At 37.1% G+C, this 26,978-nt stretch overlaps 1 protein-coding gene across 2 annotated transcripts in view; it reads left to right on the forward strand.

The window, feature by feature from the left end:
- Positions 1-26,329, forward strand: part of KHDRBS3 (KH RNA binding domain containing, signal transduction associated 3) — an 87,072-nt gene extending 60,743 nt beyond the window's left edge. For both annotated transcript variants that reach the window (XM_074145272.1, XM_074145271.1), the window contains 3 exons: positions 6,989-7,071; positions 21,765-21,823; positions 25,729-26,329. In XM_074145272.1, coding sequence (XP_074001373.1) covers positions 6,989-7,071; positions 21,765-21,823; positions 25,729-25,820 — 234 coding nt within the window. In that variant the 3' untranslated portion in view covers positions 25,821-26,329. The remainder of the gene's footprint in view (positions 1-6,988; positions 7,072-21,764; positions 21,824-25,728) is intronic.
- Positions 26,330-26,978: the final 649 nt, after the last annotated feature.

Raw genomic sequence — 26,978 nt, forward strand, 5'->3', positions numbered from 1 at the left:
TCATGATCCAGTGATTGTTATAAAATGTGTGTATATATCCATTAGTGAAATAAATGGACACAAAGTCTTACTATTTATAGGTGAGAGCCTATTCAGCTGAATAACCAATAGCCTCTTATTTAGTGCCCCTTCCTAGGAAGCGGATGCAAATTCTTTTTGATCCCCAGCATTAAGCTTGAACTCTTTATCTCCTCATTGAGCTCATACATGGTTTAGATTAGACACTGTAGTGAGGTTGGTGCTGGTCTCTTCGCACAGGTAATTAATGACAGAACGAGAGGGAATGGCTTCAAGCTCCAGCAGGGTAGGTTTAGACTGGACATTAGGAAAGAATTTTTCACAGAAAGAGTGGTTGGGCATTGGAACAGGCTGCCCAGGGAGGTGGTTGAGTCACCATCCCTGGATGTGTTTAAGAGCCGTTTAGATGTGGTGTTGGGGGATATGGTATAGGGGAGAACTTTGTAGAGTAGGGTGGATGGTTGGACTCTATGATCCCAAGGGTCTCTTCCAACCTAGATGATTCTATGAAAAACTGAAAATTAGGACTAAGCATACTGTGGAAACAATTTCTTGGTTCTATTAATAAAATGTTTATTTTGCATGGTAGACTTTTTAATGTAGACTTTTTTCTCATTAACATTCATTTGCTCATTTACTGTTTGTGGTTGAAAAAAGATCTGTAGGAAAAAGGAGCAAAAACTTTGTATACAATAAGCTTTTTACTTATAAAGAAATGCTTCTTGTAGTTGAGGTGGCAAAGTAAGGGCTAATCCAGATGACCTAAAACTGAAAAGAACTTAAACTCTCCCTTAATTTGTTTGGTTAGAATGTTGATTTCAAATGTTTTTGTTTGCTTGGTTGTTTTGAGTGTAAAGCTTTTCATTTGGATTCCTGGAAAAGGGTTTGAGGTAGCTTCATTCTTGAGGAACTAGAAAAGTGATGTTTTGTCCATTCTGTTTGTTACCTTCCATGGATAACGTTGGGGTTTCCACTTAGGTCTTCTACCTTTTTAATGCAATGTATTTACTGAGTTGCGGCTTTTTAGAAGTGCTAAAACTGTTATTGAAGTCAGGGTAAATTCAATTAAGACTCTTGGAAAGTAAGTTCATAACAGAAAATCATTATTTCTTGGCTTTTTTTTGCCAATTGCAATGTTAGATTTCATCCTGAATAGGATAAGCAAGAAGAAATTAATGTCAAAAAAAATCCAAACAACTTTTTAAAGTTAAGCCTGTCAATTGTTTTGTTTTATTTTTAATCTTTTACATTTACCTTCTCTGGGGTTTTCAGGATGAGGTGGAGAGAGAATGGAAAATCTTTTCATTTTGTCAGGAACTCAGGCTGTGGAAAGGGGAGTGTTTTTCAGGAGAGGCTGAAAAGCTTTTCCACCTGTCTCAAAATTGAAAGTTCACCTATAATGTGCATACAAAATATTTTCTTAAATTATTTTAGAATTTAAGCTGCTGATCTAAGTTGAACATTTTCTGACTTGATATCATTGAATGACCATGAGTTGTCCACCTTGTTCTGACACAGATCCCAGCTGTTGTATATAGGAAACCAATTGTTTTGGCCTGATGGTAACTTGGTTTAAATGTTACTGGCTCTTTTCATTAGCAACTCTTCTTTCTTCTTTGAGGTGCAAGAAAGACAATCCACTAGCACGTCTCTCATTCCGGGAATACCTTATTTGTTCTGGTTGAATATGCACTAGGCTGATTCTAGATGAAAACAGATGAAAATCTACCAAATAAAGAGCTTACCGTCTGTGTGTGTTTGCTGCTAATGTCCTTAATGTTATCCCTCAGACTTTAGATGGTAGTAGCTACCCATATTTGTTTCAATTGTCCCATATTCCCTGTTGATTAAATGATGGGGGAGATGTTATTTCTACATAACAAAATGGCTGTTCCTTCCCTTTACGATCCTAATTTGCCAAACAAAAATTCTTCATTGCGCTGCAGTGATGTTGCCTCATGTTCTTTCTCCTTCAAGTTAATCTCTGCACAAACAGTTTTTTGAGTGCGATAGCTTTTTATCTAAAAGGAAGACATTCCTCCAGTATTCTGTGATAAAGTACTGGTGTAAGTATTAATTTCAGAGAATGATGAGGAAAAGAAACAACAGCCTTTTAGTTGTAGTGATAACAGCCTTAATTTTTTCCCTTGGATGGATTTGCTTAGTTGAGGAGAGCTGGAAAATTGATTTCTTATTGATTTCATGATTTTTTTTTTTTCCGGCACTGCAAATGGTCTTTTTGTTAAAATGAACTTTTTACTCTCTTCTCTCTTCTTGTTTCTACGTCTTGTTCTCTTTGAAACATTGTTAATTTTCCCTAAAGAGGGCCCAAACACTAGTCTGTCATTGTCACTGCCAGCAGATTATAATTTAAAGCCACCATTTCCTATTTCCCACGAACAAGGGTATGTTTAGAGTACTTAATTATTAGGAAGAAACACCGAAGAGTGAGGCTTAGCATGATTTATAATGTTTTGGGTAGCGCAGAGGTCTGGGCAAAGATTGCTTTCATTGCTTTTATCATCTTTTGACCTGTGATAGTAACTTAGTATTTAATATATTTGAAGGGTGCATATTTACACATTGCCTCTGGTTCTGTTCATGAAAAATTTCTGCACTTTGTGCTGAACAATTACTGTTACCGGTGCTGCTCTCTGGATTTATATCAACTGCGGGCGCCGTCATTGAGAACTGCAGGCAGAAACTCTCTTTAAGAGGAAATGTAATGTGATTCTGGCTTGTAGGCTGGCTTAATAAAGGAGTTATTAATAAGGTTTGAGACTTTACAAAGTAGTTTCATCTTCTTTCCAGATCATCTGTCTTGTAATTCTAGCTGTTCTGTTACTTTGGGGGAAAATTCTTAAGACTGAAATTAACAGAAGTCAGGACGATCACTCTTGATACCTTCCTGGTTAATATTTCAAATGTGTGGAAAAATACATTTTCAGTGCTTTTTTTCTGTATTTTTATTGTAAGCACAAACTGTACAGCACACTGCTTTTCTTTTGATCAGACTAAATCTGATGAGGGTTAGTTTTCTAGGTTATCCTGAGAAGTAGAATAATGAAGGACATGGAATTAAAATATGATCTTGTTTGGGCTTTTTTTTTGGAGTGGGAGAGGAAATATGGCTTCACCAGTAAACTTTCTGATCACGGAATACCTTTAGGAAGAGCTATTAATAGACTTACATAATTGCAGTAGGTGAGAAGTCCATTGTATTGCATTTGATAGGTGGTAGGGAACACAAATGTGAGGAGAATAATGGCTTCAAATACAAAAATGAATGCTTTTATAAATACCTGGAACATGCAGTTTAAAACACAATTAAAATATTCTTACAAAGGTGCAATTCTTCCTGTATTACATAGGAAGAAATCTGTATAGCAGTGCTTGTCAGTGAATCTGTGATGTACTTTAGTACAAGATACCTGTGCATATTTAGGTTCTGTCCTGTCTTCATTATATATGCTCTTCATTATACTCCACCCTGGTGAGGCCCCATCTGGAGTACTGTCTCCAGTTCTGGGCTCCCCAGTTCAAGAAGGACAGGCAACTGCTGGAAGAGGGTAACAGCAGAGGGCTACAAAGATGATTAGGGGCCTGGAGCATCTCTCTTATGAGGAGAGGCTGAGGGACTTGGATCTTTTTAGTCTAGAGAAGACTGAAGGGGGATCTGATCAATGCCTATAAATACTTAAAGGGTGGGTGCCAAGAAGATGGGGCCAGTCTTTTTTTCAGTGGTGCCCAGGGATAGGACAAGAGCTAACGGGCACAAACTCGAACATAAGAGGAGGAACTTCTTCACTTTGAGGGTGGCAGAGCCCTGGAACAGGCTGCCCAGAGAGGTGGTGGAGTCTCCTTCTCTGGAGACATTCAAAACCCTCCTGGATGTGTTCCTGTGCAACCTGCTCTAGGTGGACCTGTGCTGGCAGTGGGGTTGGACTAGATGATCTCCAGAGGTTCCTTCCAACCCCATATCATTCTGTGATTCTGTAAAAATGATAGCTATTTTCATTTAAGTTAGCATATCTTATAGTACTGAAATATGCCAGATGACTAATGATATTTCACTTAGATACTAAATGAAGTTAAAGAAAACACTTCTTGAAGCCACAAGAGGTCTATGTTTCGGAAGGAAAATACTCAAGTAGTGTGGATTTAGTCTAAAATGTAAAACATTCTCCTTGGGCCAACCTTATTTGTAACCCCATAAAAGAAAGTTTTCAAATGTTGTATGACTAAGATAAAATACTGTGTCAGAGCTAATTAAGGGAAAGCTCTGAAACATACTTCAGCTGCCCCTGCCTAATTGCTACTTCAAGGGAATAGTGCACAGTAAACAGATGTTTTGGAACTTGAATTTCTTATCTTTAAACAGAGCAAGACATTGAGAACAGCTCTTTGAACCTATTCTATTTTTGCAGCACATTTCACATGAAGTTTCTCTGTTTTAATATAAATTTTTGGGTTTGTAAAAGTAAATACAGTAATAAAAAGAATTGACCTATTTAAGCAGATTATAGTAATTGCAAGAGCACAGATTGATTTTTTTTTTTTTAATGCTAAGTGACAGGTGTCCCCCATAAACTACAAACCAGATATATTTCCATTCAAAGCTTATAAGAGCCACCTTCAACATTATAATAATGCAGGATGTAATATCTACAGTAATCAATTTATTAACACAAAATGGTGAATATTAATGAGTTCTGGGCAAAATTTCTCTGGAAGAGAAGTGTGAGTACTAGAAACACTTAAGTCTTAAATAGCATTGATCTCCTCAACATTTTCCTCTTGTTCTGCTGAACATCTTAAGGGTCTTGGAAGACAAAGAAAGTGTCAAAGTGTCATATTTCAAGCTTGAAATATGAAGAAGTCATAGATACACAATGACTTCGGAGTGGTCTTGTTTTCCCCTTTTCTTTCACGATCAATTTTTTTAGTTAAAATAGTTAACATAAACGTGAAGAATAGGACTGATTGCTTAGGAATTCTCCAGTGATCACTTAGTGGCAAAGCTTTCCTAACATGTTAAAAGGCTTAATTTCAGTCCTGTGCTTTAATTTGTTGTCACTGTGCACGGTTTGAAGTTTGGGAGCCCCTTGTAGGGATGGCTGGTTCACAGCTGGGAGATTCTGTGAGAGGAGACCAAATGTCATGTAAATGTTCTGGAACAGAGCAAGTAAGTTGGCTCAGCTTCTGCTGTTGATCAATGTCTGTATTGTTAACAGATGTCTGTGAATGGCATCAATAAGTAATAAAGTGCTTGCTTGTAATAACTGCCAGGAGGTAATGTTTTTGTGGGTTTAGTCTGTGGCTTATCAAGAAAAACCCATATCCATATCAGACGGGCAAAGAAGATGCTAAGACTGTTTTAATGTTTAGTTTCAGGACAGTGAATTACTCAAAGAGAAAGCAATGCGTTTCCTTTTCAAGTGGGACTATTTATCCATGGATCTCTTTGCAACAGACGGTTGGAAGAATCCTCATTTCTTCTTCCAGACCTATGAATAGGCTGTCGCTCATTTGTCCTGGCAAATATGCATAGACACCCTTCTACTAATCACTGCTGGGAAACAATCATGTTCTCTGATCTAGCGGTGGTGAGGCAACATTGATGGGCAGATTGCCTGGTTTTCCATACAAGCAATTTCAAATGACTGGAAAAAATGCTAAAAACTCTTAGCAAATTCATGGTTTCCTGTCAGTTCTTTTGAGGGTGTCATTGGCTCTGCTATAGAAAGCTTTCCTTACAATGTCTAGCAAGCCGTCAGGTTCCAATCACTGAAGATGTTTTCTACTAGAGTTGGACAATCCATCCCTACCTAATTGATACTGCTAGTTGGTTTTGGTTTCTGTCACTGTTGAAAGATTCTTAAAGGTTCCTTTTCCTGGTAAAGAGTTTGTTCTTTCATGACACTCTACCGTTACTCTCTATCAAACACTGGGAATGTTATTCAGAAAATACTGTATATAAGATAATACCTTATTTTCATTTGTCTGGGTCCCCATATCTTCAAAGTGTCTTCTCATTATGTCACTCCCATTTGGCAAAACTGGACAAGATATGCCTAAATATCCATTAAGGTCTCTGGTGTATTTGGATAGGATTTGGGTATTACAATTTCCTAGGAATCGGTATGAAGGGAATTCCACTTCCACTTTTTGTGTGTAGCTCAGGCTTAATATTGGATGAAACAAATTGGTGACAGTTCTTTGGATTTCAGTAGTTCAACCTTTTCTGGGAAAATACAGCATCATTGTCACTTGTTTTTATCTTAAACTTCTGTATGGCTTGTAGCTGGAGTTAGTGGTTTGTTCAACTTGGTATTTAAATCCAGTGCTATTTTGGGAAGAGTGTTACTTCAGTGTGTACATAAATAGTGTGGATAATGTGGGAGGAATAAGAAATCTTTACTCTTTGTTTCTTAATGGATGCTAAGCTCCCACAAGTTGAAGAGTATACAGAGGGCAATCAAAGAAGTAAAACAGTCATTCTTACTGGTCTTATCTCTAGGGAATTCCTTTCCCATCCATAGTCTACATATAATACTGAATCTATTGTCCAGAAATAAGCCAGCTACCTAAGTTGCATGGTATTTGACATGTTTTGATTCTTGTGGTGCTTTCCAGACCTTTCTTGAAGATCAGTAGTTGAGTCATCTCAAATTCAAGTACCTGGAGACATGAAGCATTTGTACTGTCTCTGCATGAGCCAGTGGTAGCTGGAAAAAAAATAATCTTTTCAAAGCACATTGCCAATAGGTCAAAATACCTTTAAAGTAACTAGTCTTAGATATGTGTTACCTGCAAAATGGAAGTAGTCTAAGATTTTGCCATTTCATGACATAGATATCTCATGTATGCATTTCAGGACAGTATTGACTTCCGTATTTAGCACCACGTCACTACTTTGTTTCTGGAGTGTGGCTATGGTTAATACTACCTTTCTTTTATATACTTTCAGGAGTATGATGATGGTTATGGAACTGCTTATGATGAGCAAAGTTATGATTCCTATGATAACAGCTATAGCACTCAAGCACAAAGGTAAGTCTCTAGATCTACTCTAGCTACATTTGAAATATTCTGCAGTTGGAAAGTTAGTTTTACTTTTTTTTAATTCATCATGAGCAGCAAAAATGTTATAAGAGGCTTATTGAAAATAAACCCTAGTGTTATTTGTCTCTGGTAAGTATATTTGTCTCTAGAAGTATAAAATTAAAGTTACCGAGTAGTTGAGAAGAAGCAGAAATGAGAACTTCAAAGAGTTTTAGTGATGCTAAATCACAAATCAGAAAGTCTTCAAAAGTCCAGGAAATTTAGGAAAACTTAATTAAGTTTCATTTTCAGAGGGAGCAGTGGTAGGAAGAGGAAAAAACCTTTACAAAGGTATTAAATCTGAAACAGAGCTGATTGCATTTTCTTACTACTTAAATGTGGTTATATTCCAGTATTTCACCTTTATTTGGCTGTAAAAGTAGTAGCACACCCTTTAGTTTTACTCCTTTGTGGAATTGTCTTTGTGACAAATTTTGAATCTCTTGCCCTTTGTGTTCCTTTCCCCACTTCATTCTCAATGGTAACTTGAAGCACTTCTAATTTATTTTATTAAAATTTTCTTCAAAGGAGTTTCTGTTTGGAAGCTCCATGAATTACAAGGAATACTAATATGTTCCAATGATGGGGAAAAATGCTGTGAAGTACAAACTACTTGTAATAGGTGGTAGTTTGTAGTAGTTCTGTTGACACACTCAAATTTTGTTGTATAATCATAGAATAGTTTGATTTGGAAGACACCTTCAAGATCGAGTTCCAGTGCCCCTGCCATGGGCAGGGACACCTCCCACTAGACCAGGTTGCTCAAAGCCCCATCCAGCCTGGCCTTGAACACCTCCAGGGATGGGGCATCCACAGGTTCTCTGGGCAACCTGTTCCAGTGTCTCATCACCCTCACAGTAAAGAATTTCTTCCTGATATCTAACCTAAATCTCCCCTCTTTTGGTTTAAAAGCATTACCCCTTGTCCTATTGCTCCACTCCCTGATAAAGAGTCCCTCCCCATCTTTCCTGTAGGCCCCTTTTAGGTACTGGAAAGCTGCAATAAGGTCCTCCCGGAGACTTGACTTCTCTAGGCTGAAGAACTCCAGCTCTCTCAGCCTGTCCTCATAGCAGAGGTGTTCCATCCCTCTTCTCATTTTTATGGCCTTCTCTGGACCCACTCCAACAGGTCCATGTCTTTCCCGTGCTCAGGGTTTCAGGTATTGTCACACCAGAGCGGAGTAGAAGAGCAGACTCACCTCCCTTAACCTGCTGGCCATGCTGCTTTTGATGTAGCTGGACTTCCTCTTTGTTGGAATTCATCACTCCTGAGCTTAGAGGAGGTGATCCTTGAATGTTAACCAGCTTTTTTGGCCCTCTCCTCCCTCCAGGGCTTTATGAATATTTTCCTGTGCCCAGCTATTTAGTTAATGTGAAAAAGCTTAGTGGGAAGGTCAAGTGTTGAGAACTAACAGAATAAAAACACCTGTCTGATACTTTGCTCCTACAGAGTCTTGTAAGCTACTGAAAATTGATAAAAATAACATGACTTAAGCAGTGTAGCACCTTCAAAATGTGAGGTTATGTTGGATGTTACATTTAGGGAGCAGCTGCTAATAATGGATTTTTGTCCAAAAAGTAAATTACTAAAATAGTCCTCAACTTTTATGTTGGTAATTTTGTTCTGTTTTACTGCTTCTGGTGTTGGTAAATGGGTTTATTGCACACAAACATTTGGACTTAATTACAAAGTCCTTTGCCTGAGCCAAAACTAAACATTACTTGGATTTGGTATTTTTTTCCATGTTAAGGTTTTCACTAAGAATTTTTTTCCTTTGAACTAAAATTAGAAGTAAAAGTCTTCCAAGAAATGAAATTGCTCTTGTAAAGGGCTAATACATAAGAATATATATAATATTCTTAGATTTAATATGTGCAGAAGCTTAGCCCAGTCTGGAAAGAGATACTTTATAAAATGATTGCTCTGCTTTGTATTTTACCTGTAGTTCCACAATACATATGCTCTTAGATTTTGTTGAATTCATTATCTTCTGAATGATTACTTCATTTTTTCCTGTAATTATGAAGTGCTGCATGGTAAAAGAAAACAAGAAATGATTCACTTGTACATTTCTCATGGGGTGTTGACACTCATTTTGTGGCATATTTTCTGGGTTGGCAAAAAGATTTTTAGGGTTGTATTGGCAGGCAGAAAGTAATAACTATAAACAGCCATCTGAGCTACCTAGAACAGCATTCCTATCTTTAATCTGAATATCAAACAGCCCATATTGCAAAATCTCATTTTGTAACCACTAAGAGATACTTATCATATTTAGGTGCATTACAATGTCCTTTCTGTGAAGGAAATCAGGGAAAATTGTATTGTTTTCATAGTTTAGCCTTATATCATTCTTGATATTTTGCCCTCATAAAGCATGGAAAGAAAATACATTTGCGCGTAGAGGGCATTCACATGTTTAAAATGCATCATTTAGTGACTAGCACGTGTAAATAACTTTTCTTCTTTCCTTTTGTAAGTTGAAAGTAGGTATCTTAAAAAGTAATAGTATTTCTAGTATGTTTTCTGATATTAATTTCTCTGGAAAGTTACGATATGATATTGTATATTAAAGAGGAAATTTGAGAAATGATGGATTTGCTCATTAAATTACTTGCGTATGTGCCCTCTTCCTGCGCCTCATCAAACTCAGTTAATGTTCACAAGTATATATTGTACACACAATGTACAAGTGTGATACAGTGGAGACAGTTGAAATACTTGTTTTGTTTTAAAAATTTTTGCTTATGGGATTCATCTGGTAAAGATGGAAATCCCCCAAATTTGACCATTCAGTAAAATGCAATGTGACTCTCCTTTATTGTTTTTAATGTTGATGTTTCTAGTATATTTCTCAAAATGGCCAAATTTGAGATGGACTAGGATGGTTGATATGTTCAGATATGAAGGTAGTTGAGACTTTGCATACCTCTGCAAACAGTTCCTCCTTCCTATAACCCAACTGCTTGCTGCTACCAAATCATGCATGTTTTAAAGTTTAATGGTATTTTATTTGACGTTGTGTGAGACTGCCAAGCACAGGAAGGATACAATCTGAAGCTTTAGTTAAAACCTGTCACAGTGCTAATAGGGAGAGAAACATCAGGGTTTTCTCCAAGTTCTCATCCATCCTAAAGCCCTGTAATCCTATAAAAAAATTGTTTTCCTTTAAAATATTTTTTTTTATCCACAGTTGTTTGTTCATGCAGCAAAGCCCTAAATAGTGCTTCAGGATGTCTTTTAACAGAATTATTTGTTATTGTCAAAACCACTTATCCCTTGGAGCTGGACTAAGCTTTACTAGATATTTTAACTGATTTTTAGAAGAGATATGACTAAATTATGCATATAGTTTTTGCAGAGGATTGTTAGATGATATTTTAACCAATATAAACTGGAACAAAATATTTCTCAATTTCTGAAAATTAAATGCTAGCAAACACTTAAAGCAGCTGAGACAGCTTTACCTTAATACAGAATAATGAATGCTATCAAAACTATCATCATTTATGGTTGACACTCCATGCCCCGTCCCTGGAGGTGTTCAAGGCCAGGCTGGATGTGGCTTTGAGCAACCTGGTCTAGTGGGAGGTGTCCCTGCCCACGGCAGGGGGGTTGGAACTCGGTGATCCTAAGGTCTTTTCTAACCTAAACCATTCTGATTCTAGCTAAGGACAGCAGCAAGACTAGGCTGAATGTTACTCTGTGCAGGACAGACTTCGTGATACACAGTCAGTAATTCTTTCATAAAATATCTTCTCTATACATATATAGTAATTTAACATGTGCAGTTGTTTGCTAAAAACCTCTTTGGGATCTTATGGTAGAACGTGAGTTATGAGTGTGAAACACCACTCTCCTGTGACTGCTGGTGCTGATATTTTCTGATGTCAGATGCATGTCAATGTGTCAGCTCCACTCACCAATGTATATACATGGTTACACAGCCTAGCTGACTCCTAAAGGACTTCCCCACATCTGTCTAGAACTGAAGTCTTTTACTTGGATCTATTGCAGAAAGTAGTGCATGTTTTAATGGCCTGATGTTAATGGTAGACCAATTTTATTATGAAAATTATAAGAATATTGTGGAGGAAGCAGGAGCAGTTAGTTCAATCTTCATTTAAATTTGCATATCAGTTTAAAACACTTTCAGCATGAAGAAAAAAAATCTATTTCAAATCTCTGAAATATGCTTCAAATTGAGCAAAAGTGCTTTTGTCCCTTAGCGGCTCCATATATGATCCGCACAAGTGTTTGCGAAGACAATAATAGGGCAAAGGGAAATGGATGCTAATAAATCAATTGGCACTGTCGGTTCACTGTTTAATGTTCTCTAGAATACATAAGATTTATCACTGAGGAATTGTAGAATAATGGTAGTGTATGGAAACAAAGTCCACCAGGGAGATGTACTACATCATTCGGATTTAGCACTGCCATCTGCTTAATAGCACTGAGATGACTACAGAGGTACTTATGATCAACCATTCATAGCAGTGACAGATGCTGCAGAAAGTTAACATGCCAGAGAACGATGTTTGTTGCTAAAATTCAGATTATGTGACAAGGTTGCCGAGAAAAGGGGCTGAGTTTGTTACCTCTCCAACAGCATTAAAGGTTTACTGTGTGCTTTTAAGTTTACCATCAAGAGAGAATGGCTAACACAGTTACTGTACTATAAAAAAAAAATGTGGAGAATCCCATCTGTCTGCTTCGTGGCACTCAGGAGTTTCAAATAACTTTAGGCTTGTCTGCTGGTATTTAAAACTGAATATTACTTTTCCTGGGAAAAAACAAAACAAAGCACCTGCTTTTGTCTAGCTTCATTCTTTTTTACCTACAACAGATCAGTCTCAACTATAAAAGTAATAGTTTTTATAATTATATGCCTGTGTCTGTTTAGGGGTGATGTTGTGGTTACAGCTGGTCACTAGGACCACACAGATGCTTGCTCACTCCCCCTAGCTGGGACAGGGAAGAGAATCAGAAGAGTAAAAGTGAGGAAAAACTCCTGGGTTGAGATAAAGGCAGTTGAATAGGTAAAGAAAAAACTGTGCACACAAGCAAAGCAAAACAAGGAATTCATTCCCCACTTCCCATGGGCAGGCAGGTGTTCAGCTATCTCCAGAAAAGTAGGGCTCCGTCACACTAACATACTTGGGAAGAAAAGTGCCATCACTCCGAATGTCCACCCCTTTCCTCCTCCTCCCCCAGCTTTATAAGCTGAACGTGACATCATTTGGTATGGGATATCCCTTTCCTGAGCTGGGGTCAACTGTCCTAGCTGTGTCCCAGCCCAACTTCTTGCGCCCCCCAGCCTACTTGCTGGCGGGATGATGTGAGGAGCAGAAAAGGCCTTGAGTGTTCAGCAACAACCCAAACCAGCAGCGTGCGGTCAACACCATTCCCATCCCAAATCCAAAACACAACACTACACCAGCCGCCAGTAAGACAGTCAGCTCCATTCCAGCTGAAACCAGGACAAGCAAGAATAAGTCATTCACATAGTAATGTCATTTTCTCTTCAATTATAACTTATCTGAAATAGTTTTAAAACTATAAATCTTTAGTCAGGGTGATCTCACCTTCACTCTTTTGCAGAATTCAATCTAAATGCTGATATAAAAGGGGAAAGATTAGGACTTAGGGTAATTGCTGCCTTCTACAGTTTTTTCTACAATGTTTTTTGGTTTCCACATTTGCCTTTTAATGCTCTAGATTTCTCTTGGCAACAATCATTGTACCATTAGGTTAAACATAGTGTTTCTCAGTTGCTCTGCTTGAACATCTAACTATAATTGCTACCATTCCAAATCACACCAAAATGGGATAAATTCAAATACCTGTAAGTTGCCTGCAAACCTTAGAGCCGTCCAGTCAATTCCCGGAATTGAGGGAAATGGCTAATTCTTTAGTATACTTCTGTTAATTCAGTGCCTCTAGTTCACTATGTGTTTATTAGTTAAGGTGTTGGGAAGGGAGAAATACATGCTTCAACTTTATTTTGTTGTTAAAAGCATAAAAAGATAACTGCCCGTGTAGTAATTCCTAAATGTGTTAAAAACGCAGCGTTACAAATGCCGTGCCATGAGGCATTCTTCAGCGTTTGTTTCAACAGTGACTGATTCAAGAAATAAAATTGCTTTAAAAGAGGGAAGACTGTGCACAAATACCCCGTGGTTTTAAAAGTTTGGGGGAGTTTGTGTTTCCGAGCTTGTGGTGGTTACTTAAAACTATGTCACTGGATACAGGTTGAAAAGAGGACTGAAAACAACCCACCTTGAGATCTGGCAGTGGCTGTTGTTCAACTGATGCCTAAATGCAACTAAATTGTTTTTTTTTTTTTAAAATCCTTCAAATCTCTAAATCCCTGATTTTGTGCGGCTCCAGAGGCACCTTAGTTTTGAGAGAGGCTGATTTCTATTATGTAGTTCTTGGCAAGACCCTTCTCACTTTTCCATTAGAACTCAAATTTTGGGTGTATTCTGAAACTGTGCTTAGTAGTCGCACAAAAGATGATGACATTCTTGTTTATAAGAGGAGGATTTTCATAAAGAGCTGAGTATATAGATTCGAAATTAGCTTACAGAGGTGTTGCTGTTGGTATTCCAAAGTTAATTGCTATCATTTTGTTTGTGAGGCTCAGTGTTTTAAATTTACATTGTTAAGTTTGTCAGCAATCACGCGTTTCCAGGGTGTATAAATATGCATTGTATGCAAAACAGTGTCTGTTACTCTAGCTTTTCAAGATGTAATGCTCTGGATTTTAATGCTAGTAGCTGTCTGTATTTCATGCTCTGGCTAATAAATCAAATCAATCTGCAGCACTTTGATTTCTGGGTACAGTGCAAACGGCGAGTATTTTGCAGTTGTCACTTATGAACACCTGATATGTACAAGCTTATTGGAGGCTATAATTCTGTGCAAATAAAGCCTCAAAAGTATTAGCATAAACAGGCTAATGTATCTTTTAACTGAAAATCCCCACCATGTGTTTTCCTCTATAATTTCTACTCATATTTCTCAAAGAGATTATCTTCTGCAGTTTTTCAGATCTAGTACTTCAGGTTTTGATCGTTTTCCTTTTTTTGTTACCTGTTAAAATACGACAAAATATTCAGAAGTCTCTCAATAGCACAGACAGTTTTATCTGTGAGTCTAGCATACATGCTTTAATTTCCTTTTAAAACTGTTTTACAGAAATCTGGTCTGAAACATCAGTAAATAGGAATAAAACTAAGGCAATTCGAGTGTAATGGTGGAAAAAACTTATCTTTAAAGAGAACAATCTTAACACAGGTGTATTATGTGCTGCATTCGTAAAATTGGAAAAAGCTTTTAGAATCCTCATCATGTTGACATTAGTAGATTATTTCACTATTTAAGAAATGTTAGGATTACTTTTAATTTGTACTAATTACACTTAGTAAAGTGTTTTTTAGATACAGAAAATAATTCTTGTTTTCTTCATGGCTTAGCTATTAAAATAACTATGGCTATGCCTCAATATTTTCTAAACAAGTGGAAATGCTTTTAAAAAAAGATTTAGAGACCTGTTGGAAAAAACTTAAAGGTGTTATAGGAGTACAAAAAGTATTAACATGAAATTTTAAATACTTGAGGAATCAAAAAAAGGAATTATTTCTTAAAATCAGATTATTCATTTTGCGTGATTGGTTTAATTTCACTCAGGTGATGGTACACCATCTTAAACTGGGTGCTTTGATTGCCACAATATAATTATAAAAGGATGAGTATTTGGTAGGATTTAGGATTTTTCCCTTAACTGATTGCACAGGTGAAAATGAAGAATGGATAGGTCATGTAAGATCTTTTGAGGAGTCTGTAATAGAAAGAAACTCATTAACGGTGAATATTTTTGAAATATTAAAAGCTATATTGTAGTTATTACTGGTAACTTTTGGAATTAGTCATAGTTTAAGAATACCTTAATTATATGAAGGCTTCAATTTAATTAGTGTTTTTTTTTTTTAAAAAAAAGGCTACTTTAAGCTTGGATGATGGAGGTAACAAAAAGGAAGGAGAGTATTCTGTTGCTAGGCCTTAGCAGAATGCTGCGGCAGTGCTGCTAAATATATTGCCTTTGGGGACAGAACCTGAATAATCAGACTTCCAAATCTTACAAATTCAAGTTATTATTCATTTAGAAATAACATTTCAAATGTCTCGCATAATGAACTTTCTACTGGTTTCATTAAGAGATGCCACGATAAGGAAGAGAGACGACATAGTCTCTCTCTGACTGGAGAAGGGACAGCATCGTACATTCCCGCTTGTAGGAGACAGTGAAGAATATATGTGTAGGGAAGATTTATTTTCCCTGGTGTGGGGTGGAGAAAGAACTTCACTGGAAACTCACACTTTCTTGGAAGCCAGTGTCGGAGTTGAACGAGAGAGGCATGAGAAATCAGGTTTCAGCAGTTCAGAACATATTTTTGTCACAAAACATCTTTTTGTAGATGACAATTCAACACTATTTTGCCTGTTGCCAGTCAACATACAATGTTTGCTTGCTAGTGGTAATTGCAAATTGCAATTTTTTCTCTTCGACTGTGTAGTAGCACTTGGTTGCTTTCAAGGGAAGAAAAATCTTGCCTCTTTCTGTTGATGAGGAAATATGTATTTAATTGAGCAATTTCAGGAAAGGGGGATGGTTTCAGGAAAACTTTAAATGGGCCTTGTTTCTCCTGCTTGTATTTTATTTTAGAAGAAATGCTAGGAGCTGTACATCGCGCTTTTAAGCGTAATTTTGGCATCATTCAGTTGATAGTCAATGAAAAATACAGTTTAGTAACCATCAGAATTTGAGGTTTATTGTGGTGTGTCAGGTGCCATGTGCTTGGAACATACATGTTAATAAAAGTAGAAGAGCCCACATAAGGCCAGCAAACAAGCCTTAGCAGGGAAGTGGATTGAATTATCTTTAAGTCAAGAGGCAGATCTGCCTTTTCGTATGTGGAGAGGCAATGCTGGAACCTTGCCTGCGTGAGGGGCATTGGAGAAGCCCTGGAAAGATCTCAAACATGGTAGTACTTCTAAGATCTGTCAGATGCTCATGATTATGGAGCCCTGAAAACAGTTAAGTATAATCTTTCTTTAACTAAATACATTCCTTGATGGCACTCTTATTATTTTAGAATTATAATCATATAAAACTGGGATGGAATGATATTTTTTTTCTCTCAAATGCTCTTCAATTTCAATTGCTGAGTAAGGGCATCAAATTTATAGGAAACTGATGAAAGTTGCCCTATTCCTTCAATAAATTAGAAAGACAAGGAAGTGTGGTGTATATCTTAATAGTGTTTCTAGTGGCAGAATGGTGACGTACTGTCTGTGCAGTTTTTGTGACTGATGGTGAATTGGAGGCAGTGCTGTCTTGTACTCCAGTCAGTGACAAGTAATGTCATCTTGGATCTCTACCAACATCTTATGCAGGACTCGAGGGATAACCAAGAATTAGATGGAATAATACCCACAGCTCTTTACAGTATTGCAGTGGATAGTCTAAAGATTTTCACCGATTCCTGTCAGGTCTTTGTTATTCTCTGCTGCTTCCACTGTCCTGAGTCGTCTGGTCTGTTTAGAGGGAAAAGGGATAAAATGCATCCTTTTCCAATGTTAATGTTTGTGTTGGTTCGCATCTCTGTTCTCCATTTAGCAGCTGGAATACGCTTGGTGCACACTTGGATAGTTTGACTCCCAGTTTATTTTCCTCTGATAAGTCTAGTTCACTTTGCTCAAACTGCTTTGCCAACCAGACAAATGTGTTGTGGGGATGGCAGGGGCTTGGTTCTAATTCACAGCCTGAATCAAGATGCTGGTATTTAGGCCGTGTGAGTTTTTAATTTTTTTTTTCTGCTGGTGCTTTCTTGTTTGATGTAGCAAATCTTTGATTTTTACTTTGCATTTTTCATATTTAGGAATTGATTGTTGCCGTATTCTATTCCTAGTTTCAAGGTAAAGCTATAGCTGCCTGCTGTTCTTCCTGGGAAGAAGCTTTGTTTGTATTGTGTGCTTCAGTCACCTCTGCTACTTGCCATTTACCTTTCCTGTTTTGAGAGATGGGACATGGGGTGGGGGATGCTGAATGAGTTCACAGACAGCAGTAACTGGACGCTTCAGGTCGTGAAACCATTAGCTTCAGGGAAATCTGTGTAGTTCTCTGCCTGTTAGGTAGCACCAGAATGCAGATACCTCTGTGGGCATTTTGCTGTGCTTCAGAAGTGAAATTTATCACCACTTCTGTCTTTTTAAAAAGTAATGTCTAAAGAGTGATAGCTAAGGGAATCCTTCAGGGGGCGCTGTAATTGTCTTTTAGGATTATAGGTAATAGATTTGCTATTTGTATTATCCATATGAGAGTACAATGGGATATAACTTAAGGAAGACTGCATCATTTTTCTGTATTTTATTAAGCTTTTACTTATAGGTCTCAGTTGTTTTCTGAGATCATTATCTGTTTTAAAGACACTAACTGAGATGCGGGGATGAGAGTATCCACCAAAAGCTTCTTCTAAGAAGTGGCAGAATTGGGTGTTAAATAAAAATCTGTCTGCGAGATGGAAGAAAAACTGTGGATCTCCTCTTTTTATCCTGGTTTTATGTTATCCTGCTGTTAGCTGGGTTACAGAATGTGTGTTGTAGTGAACCACAGAAGCATTAAGAACAGATAGTCAACTCAATGTTCAGGGTAACTCTGAAGATATGAGAAGCTTCACTACAGTGATCGTTACGAGGCTCCCTGCCATACTACTTCTGTTTCAAACACAGAAATGGCGTAATGCTGATTCTAAAGATGCCTATATCAAATCTAAAGGACTGTGATAATCACATTGATTAATCACAGTGTATTTTTGGCTACCTTTATGCATTTTTGGAAATACTGTAGAAAACCTACACTGTGTGGTTGGGGTGCCTGTGCTAGGATTTGTCCCGAAAATAGCCTAATGACCTATTCTGATATCTTCATGAGTGTGAGGTTGAAAGTCTGCCATCTGTCCCAAGAGAATATCCCAACATCTCTATGCAGAATTAGGTAATAGTAAATATAGTATAAAAGGTAAGAGTTCCTTAAGTCTTAAACATCATTTCAAGAGCAGTTACTGCTATTTTTTTAATAGATTTTTTCTTCTATTATGGTTCATCAAGATATTTTCAGAAACAATCAGCCTAGCGGAAAAACCTGGGAAATTCAGGTCATATTCCATAAGACCTTTGAAGTCTTACTTTAATTTAGAGGTTTTCAACATATTTCAAGACACTTCTTGCAGCACAGTGGTTCTATAAAAATGGTAGGAAGCTTCCCAGTCCTCTGTTTTACTTAAATAAACAAACCTTCTGTAAGGCTTTGCTTCGTCAGTGATGCAGTGCTAAAACGTGAGGTTGCTCTTCTCTGTCTCAGGCAGTTTCTGGAACTGAGAAAACAGGCACTTCCTCCTGGCCTTATGTAAACTTAAGCCTCGCTTCACACTTCCTCTAAGCATTGGAGAATTAATGCTCAGCCCTCAGCAATTAGAACTGACATGCTCGTTAAGTTTATTGTTGTTTCCTAATCCTTCTGTGTCTTTGGGTGGTTCCAGGTTTTTATGTTGTCTTGGGAAAATCAAAGCAATGTTTTTCTTTGCCATCTCTGCTTCTTTCTTGTCAGCCTAAAGACATTGTGCTGGAATGGGAATACAAAAGCAGTTAAATGAGTAGATATAAGCAAGGGCTCTACATGTACAAAAGACCTGATTCACAGCTGATACTCCAGTGCTGATGGCATTTGTGCTGTTTATGGTTAGGAAAATACTTGACAACTCACCTCACTATCATGCAATGGAATTATCCATCTACAAAGCAGACACCGCAGAATTTCCAGGTACTCACCCTATCTGCAGAAAGTGCTTGCAGACAACCGGAGAAGTAAGGAAAAATTAAGAAGACGGATGAAAATGACCCCAAGAAGACATTTCGCAATTGAAAACAAATGTACCCAAAGCAAATCCCAGGTTTAGTCTTGCTGGGTTAAGAATGAAGGAATCCATGGTATGTTTTTTCCTTGTTCTGAAAGGAGGGAGACACATGAGGTAAAGAACGAACCTGTTTTGTGGTTTTGCTCTCCTTTCTACAAGAGGTAATGAAAGGAATAGGAAGAAAAGGGTTTCCCTTCCAGAATAAATCTGTTAAAGGGAAACCCAGAGCTTGAATAGTCTTCAGTCAGAATGCCAAGATGCCAGAGAACATCTATAAAGAAATACATATATGTCAATTTTTGTTTTAAAAGCATCCTTGATATCACACCTTCTGTCCAGAGGAAGAATTATTTAATGGAGCTACTTAATTCCCCACAATAAAATTGACCTCTACTATCTCAGTTAATGGATTAAAATGTACATTTTACAAGGCAGTTTGATATTGCAGATTCCTTTGAGGCTTCCTTTTAGCAGGTGATGGCTTTGGAAAAAAGCCAGTTCTGTAAGCTGTAACTTCATATGCAGTATTAGATTTTTCTGTATTTCCTCCCCAAAAACCTCTGTTATCTTGATTTTTTAACTTTTTTTTTTACTGTGAACTCCATGGGCTATGCAGACTGTTACAGGGGAAACAAAAAAAAAAAAAGTATTTTAAAATGTTTTGTTTTTTACCCAGAACTCCTTACAGCTGTCTGTATGTACCCTTTGCTTTGGGTCATAGCCTTTAAGTTGTCTCACTGAAGTTTTGCATTTGTTTATGTACATTTGAATTGAGGAAATGTTGCTGATGTTCATGGAGCACAAATGAAATTGGTCAGAGTAGAGAATATTGAATTGCACCAGGCAACATTACTTCACATTATAGCTTGTGCTTTTTGGAAGGATTATTGACTTTGAAGGGTTTGTCCATTAATAAAGATGGGTCATGATATACTTTCAGAATAAGTAAAAGATTTTTCCTTTCTGATGTTTATTTGCTTTGCAGTTTACATGCTGTAAAATGAGTCATTTTTTTGTTTATTAGATATTTTAGGTTATGAAATAAAACCCTGCAAAAGTCATTCTGACAGGACAGACAGATACGGGGATAGGGCTCAGCTGCTATAGGCTTCTAAACTTAATGACAGCCTTAAAATAAATAATCAAATACTGTGTGGAAGGATAGTGAATGTCAGTTCTAAGTTGGTTGTCAGAATAAAGACTATTTCATCACTGGCTGCTGCAGGGAAAAATTATGTTGCTTCTTATGCTCCAAACTTTGCCATTGTTATTCTGGGGTCCTCATCACATGGACTGACAAACCACAAATAACATTTTGGTTCTATACAGATACTTCTTTGTGGGTATTCATAGTGCATTCCAGTTAAGTTTTTGGTTAGAAAGGCTTATACTAGCAGTAAATAATACTCATCCACACTTCTTACATAAGCATTTGCACACACCAGAACTTATTATTTCTGACCTGAATTATTTTGTGGTATTTAGGATGTTTTAGTTTTAAAAAAAAAAAAATCAACTCAAACACTACAAGGGATTGTTGTCTTGTGTCAGTTTAGAAGTAATTGTGATGTATTATTTTATATAAATGCTTTACCTGCTAATTCACGTTAAGGCTGTAAATTGTTTTTTCTCTCTGGTTTTTATTTTGTTAGCAATCAATCTAATGTTAGAAACATTTTGTCAATATTAGAAAATACTTGTTAGTGATCATTTATTAGTGGTTTCCTTCTCACTTAGAAGGTAAAGACTTGGTCTTGTCAGTTTGTAGAGAATTTTCCAAATATCGTCAGCTCTGGGTCTGGTTGTGGTTAGAAAAAAAAGGGGAAAGAAACAATTAAAGGACTTGCTTTTGATGTGCTACAAAAGTCTCTATACTTCAGTTCTGTCAGCTATGTAAAAGACTGTACATAGTTACATGAAATATGAAAGCCTAATGGAAAATTAGTATGCAATAAGGCTTGTCCTTCAGATTCCATTCAGGGGTCTTAATACAAATAGAAACGCTGTTACGAAATGCAGGACTCGTTTAGGCCATGGTTATGGTATTGCTACATACTTTTGAATCCTAACAATTGCAGATTTCTGTTTTTAATTTGGCTACTATTGTTGTTTCTTGTCTTCCTATTAAAATGATAGCATTTACATATGCGCACACTTGTCTTACTTTGAAGACACTGGAACCTACACGTATAGCAACTATATAACCCTCTGATCAGCAAGTTGCTTATTTTTATCAGTGAATTCAAAGATGCAAAGGCAAAATACTGGGCAGCAGTAGGTAATGAAGTTTATATGACAAATGGTTGGTTCAGTACCTGAACCTCCAGTTCTTTCACTGGCACTTGTAAGATATTCAGCCTTGCCAACTATAAGTATAGTTTTAAATATAAAATTCCCACATCCGCATTTACATTGTGGACCAGGGGCTCAGTACTGGGAAAAAAAACCCTAAATTAAATACAACTTAGCTTAGGTCCTGTTTGTTCATTAATTAGAAGATAAACTATGTCACACGATGCTCACCTTTGTTACCTTAGGGCATGTGTATATCCTTCAAGCTTTCTTCTTTTCAGAGGTAGAATGTGTAATGATAACCATTGCTTTGTAAAATATAACTACTTTATTTCTTGTTGTTCTTCCTACTTTCCTTCTCCCGTACAGCGGAGCAGATTACTACGACTATGGCCATGGACTGAGTGAAGAAACATATGACTCTTACGGTGAGTACCTTTATGAGCTGACTTACTACAGAAGTAGGATCTTGGAAAAAATAATCAAAGAAGAAATTCCATAAAGGCAAGCTTCAGCTCTGCAGTGGGTTAACAGCTGTTCAGGGATTCTGCACTGTCACAGAGCTCCTTATGTGGTTATTGAGGAAAGTACCAAAGGAGGTTTCTGTGGTCTATTAGCTAACATAGTCATGTGAAAATAATGTCATAGAAATAATAAGAAATATGTAAATCATGCTTCAGATACTCTTCTCACATCACATTCAATGAGATTTGAGAGGGGAAAAATGGGGGTGTAGGACCTCTTTTCAGGAGCTGTTTGCAGCTGGAAGCAAATGCTTCTAGTGTGGCACAACTGGTCTTGAAAGTTGGTACAAGGTAAAAATATGCTGAAGTTCTCAGCTGAATCAGGGCCTAATTGAGTGCATCTTAGACTTGTATGGTCTTTTTGTGTTGGCTCATTTTCATGCGTCAGTCTTGTGAAGTCAAGCAGGGAGTCATTATGTAAAGGTTATGAAAGTACTTTAGGTAGCTAATAGACAAGAGGGCAGTGGGTTACTCATATGGAGACAAAACAATGCTTAATGAAGCAAAAAACATATGCCAGTGGTAAAGATCACATTTTTTTAAGCTAGAAGTGTGGTAGTGACAGGTTTAATTAAAGAAATCTGTTACGGATTAGAAATATAAAGCATGTTAAAAGGCACCTTTGCTTAAGGCATAAATGTTAAATCTCTGGCTAGAGATCACAAGAATATAATCTAGATCACTCAAATATCAAACATTTGATTGCTAATAACTAGTGTAAAAAGAGTTGTAATCCTGTGGAATGGATGCTTCAGTGATTTTTAGAGCTCTACTTAAAATTTTCCATGGTGTATTTCTTGAACTCCATTTGGAGTTTCAGCAGGAAGCATTTCCTGATGAAAAGTAAAATGACCTCAACTAAGTTGTTGTGATAAATGCACCTAATACAGAAGTTTGCTCAGTGTCGTCTGCTTAAACTAATTATTTTGCTTAAGGAAAAAGTCAGCTCATCAAAAGAAGAGGTCACTTGAAATTCCTCTGTCCCCCAGCACTTTCAATTGGTCTTGATAGATATGTAGCTTAAATCTTTATTTCAGCATTAAAATATACCCTTTGCCATTATAAGCCTGATATTTCTGAGACTATTTCATGAATGCAAAATTGATTGGGGGGGGGGAATATGTGCAACTGCTTAATGTAGACAGAGTTGACTGATGGGGAAAAATGTGGATTGCAGTATTTAAGGCTGAAAATATGCTTTTGCATTTAAATGCTTTTGCATTTAAAATTGGTTTTCCATTTATCAAAGCACAGCCACTCAGAATATTAAGGGATCTATTTACTCAAGTTGAGAGAGAGACTATAAATACCTTGAAGAATGATTATGGGTTACAGCCACTGAAGTTTTTGCACTTACAAATTGTTATACACTTTATTCCTTAACTAGCTGACCCTCAAGTACATCCTTAAGTGCGGAGTTAAATGCTAATAATCATCCTTATAATATGTAAAGAACATTAGGTGCCTTGAACGAAAAGTCGTAAGACTGCATGGTGAGCAGACCACAGAATGGTAGGGGTTGGAAGGGACTTTAGAGATCATCTAGTCCAACCCCGCTGCAGGGTCACCCAGAACAGGCTGGACAGGAACACATCCAGGTGGGTTTTGAATGTCTCCAGAGAAGGAGACACCACACTCTCTCTGGGCAGCCTGTTCCAGGGCTCTGCCACCCTCAAAGTAAAGAAGTTTTTCCTCGTGTTGAGGTGGAATTTCCTGTGTTCTGCTTTGTGTCTATTGCCCCTTGGCCGGTCACAGGGGACCACTGAGAAGAGCCTGACCCCATCCTCTTTGCACTCACCCTTTAGATACCGATAAGCATTGATGAGATCTGCTCTGTCTTCTCTTCTTCAGGCTAAACAAACAGACCCAGGTCTCTCAGCCTTTCCTCGTAGTAGAGGTGATCCTTCCCTTAATCATCTTTGTAGCCCTCCACTGGACTCTCTCTAGTAGTTCCCTGTCCTTCTTGAACTGGGTGCCCAGAACTGGACACAGTACTCAAGTGGCCTCATCAGGGCAAGTAAAAGGCAGGATGACCTCCCTTGACCTGCTGGCCATGCTCTTTTTAATACACCCCAGGATAGTTGCCTAGTGATGGCCAGGAGGAAACAGTTTCCTAGGAAGTACCTGAACTTTTCCTCTTTTGAGAAGCTCAAGTGCCAATCCAGAGGATATAGGAAGAATAATGGGTGGGGTTTTTTTAGGATTCAGAGCCCTGAATGGCAACAGAATGAAAACTGATAAAGGTGACCCTTTACCCTACTGATTTGGCCAATTGCTTCAAAAAGACCAAGTATTCCCCTTAACCGTGACTACTTTTTACGTTTAAATGGTTACTCGCAGGCGGTGCTTAAATCTAGGATATTCTTTAATTCTTACCCCTCAGCCAGCTGCCTTTACTGTTAGGCTGGGGTTCTTTTCCTTGCTTAATATAAGCCTTGTGTTCTCCGTGATGAAGCAGCACAAGAAGCTGTTTCTCACGCGTGTTATTCTGTTATCCGATTCCTGTGGAACTTGCCTGAGGTACAAGTTTAATTCTTTCAGCTTTACACCAAATCTGAAGTTGTTCCTTTTACCTTGTTGTCTTCAGGCAACCACCTAATTTTTTTTAAAAATAAAGTAGCGAGGATGAGACTTACAAAGACTTTGTGAAATTGGACCCTTGACTTACAGGATTCTCATCACCTAATTTCAGATATCGAAATGGCACAGTGACTTCCTCAAACAGTAAAGTCTGGGGTTCTTTGACTGTTTACTTTTATTTTTTAATTGACTAAAAAGATAAAGTGATGAGTACATTTTATATTACTATACCTGGTCATTTGGATTCCGTCCTTAGTTTCTGGATTACACTGGGTTCACTTGGAGACCTGTCTGCTTAGGGCAGGGCAATTCTCCAAAAGCAGACCTGGAAGCAATACACTGTTTTCAGGTGTATTTGCTTTTTGGCTTCTGTTGTTTTTGTTGGTTTTTTTTTCCTCTCGGGTTAGTATCTGGTTTGTTTACTTGCTTAAACTGTCCCTAAGTACCATTGCATTATGTGCTGCATTTGGTCCTGTGTCTTCTCTTCTGTTGTAAATGCGTGGCACAATAGGTCTGATTCTCATTTATTAAGACAATACTTTGCTACTTTTTGTTAACATTTATTACTGCTAAGATGTGGTAGGATTATGAAACATTAAATACAGCACAAGTTTTTCAAAAACTTATTTTATTGTCAAAATTCAAACAAGCAATATCCCTTGCCCCTTTTTTTTTTAATTTGCCTTCCTATTTCTTGCATTTTAAAGGAAGTGCATGTTTACAGTGAAGTCGAATATTTCCCCTAGATTATTAGAAGCCACAGGTGTTTGTAGTGATACTTGAGGCTTTTCAGTATTGGATTGCATATTTGAATTAAGCCTAAGTTGGTACTGATGCAAAGAAACTTATTTCTGAGGGTAGCTTATTTGCTTATACATAATTCATACTCTCCATTCACTTCATCCAAGCATAATTCGTAGGTCTGCTACAATAGCTGGCATTTCTGTGCACTTGCAACAAGCAGGTCCAGTTGAATGCCAGAGCCCTAAATATTTTTGCCATTATCCTGTCACGCTGCCTGCTGTTACATGTTGAAAAACCATTGTGGGGTCATAACTCATAGATGTTTTGTACCCAGATATTTTTTTGTTCAAGCATTAGTCTTCATTTTGTACACCTTGGTTTCAGAAAATAAAATGTCACTATCTAATTCACAATTAAATAAGGAAAAAATAAATATAGCATCTGAGAACTGGAAGGGGTCTAACTATATTTTTCCCTTCTTATAGGGCAAGAAGAATGGACCAACTCAAGACACAAGGCACCTTCTGCAAGGACAACAAAAGGAGTCTACAGAGACCAGCCATATGCCAGATACTGATTGTACTGTCTGATGTTGTGAAATATCCAATCTCCACCAGTCCTGTATACTGTTCAAAGTAATTTTTTCTATGAACAATCCCTTTTTATTAAATCAAAGCGCTTAAAAATCTGAATGGATGGACTGAACTTAAAATATTTTGTTGAAAGAACAACCGGGACAGCAAGATATGTAAAACAAGAAACTTTGTTATTTCCAAACTGTATTTGAAAAAATAGGTGATCAAAAAAAATAACCTTTGATTAACTAGTGTTAAACAAAAAATAGGTTTACTAAATATGTTAGTCCATTCTTTTAACATAAGCGTAACCTTTTATTTTAAAGGTTTTCAACAATTTAGTTTTTAGTTTTTATTTTCAGCCATTTGCTAGTTTTTCTCTTTGCAAACATGCGTAAAAAGGGAAGCAAATTACAAATGCAAATAATGTGGTATTTTGTAACTCAAGTCTTGAAATGTTCTGTAGTGTTAAGCAAAGTTTTACCCTTGCTTGATACTAAATAAACTTTTGAAAGAAAATCAGTGTGTGTGAGATTAATTTTATGCTTTATCTTATAATAAAACTTCATAAATAGTAGTAAACAGGGAGAAATACGTTTAACAGTTCTCAGCATAAAAGGCTCATATTAAACGTTGCGCGACTTCTTTAAAAACATGGTATAAACCTAAATGTATATATATACTTACAGTAGGTATAAATGCTGTTTAAAGTATCCAAATGGTATGGATCTGCTTGAGTGCCACATTAAATCAAAATATTTTTGTTAAAAATGGTTTAAAATAGCTACTGAATTTTCTGAAAAAGATGTGACTAGTTTTCATCTTGTTGAGCGTTTTTTCACTAGTGCAACTTTGGAATTTTTATGAGAATTTTGGTACGTTAATGACCACCTCGCTCCGTGCTGGAAGCAATAAACACAAAGCTTTTAAAGACTTTCTGACTTGACTAATTGAGGTCGCTTTCGTCAGAGGCAGAGGATGTGTAACCCTTAAAACGGTCTTCATTTGCAAAGGTAAATAAATCAAATAAGATTTTAATCTCACTTAAGTTATCTTAATATAACCAATAAAAACAGGGAGGCTACAACCTAGAAAGTTTCCTTTTAGAATTGTAGGAAAGACTTTAAGGACACCTAAATTCTCATTTTAAAACGTTTAAT

This window comes from Numenius arquata, chromosome 3, assembly GCF_964106895.1.
Source record: "Numenius arquata chromosome 3, bNumArq3.hap1.1, whole genome shotgun sequence".
Lineage (NCBI taxonomy): Eukaryota > Metazoa > Chordata > Aves > Charadriiformes > Scolopacidae > Numenius > Numenius arquata.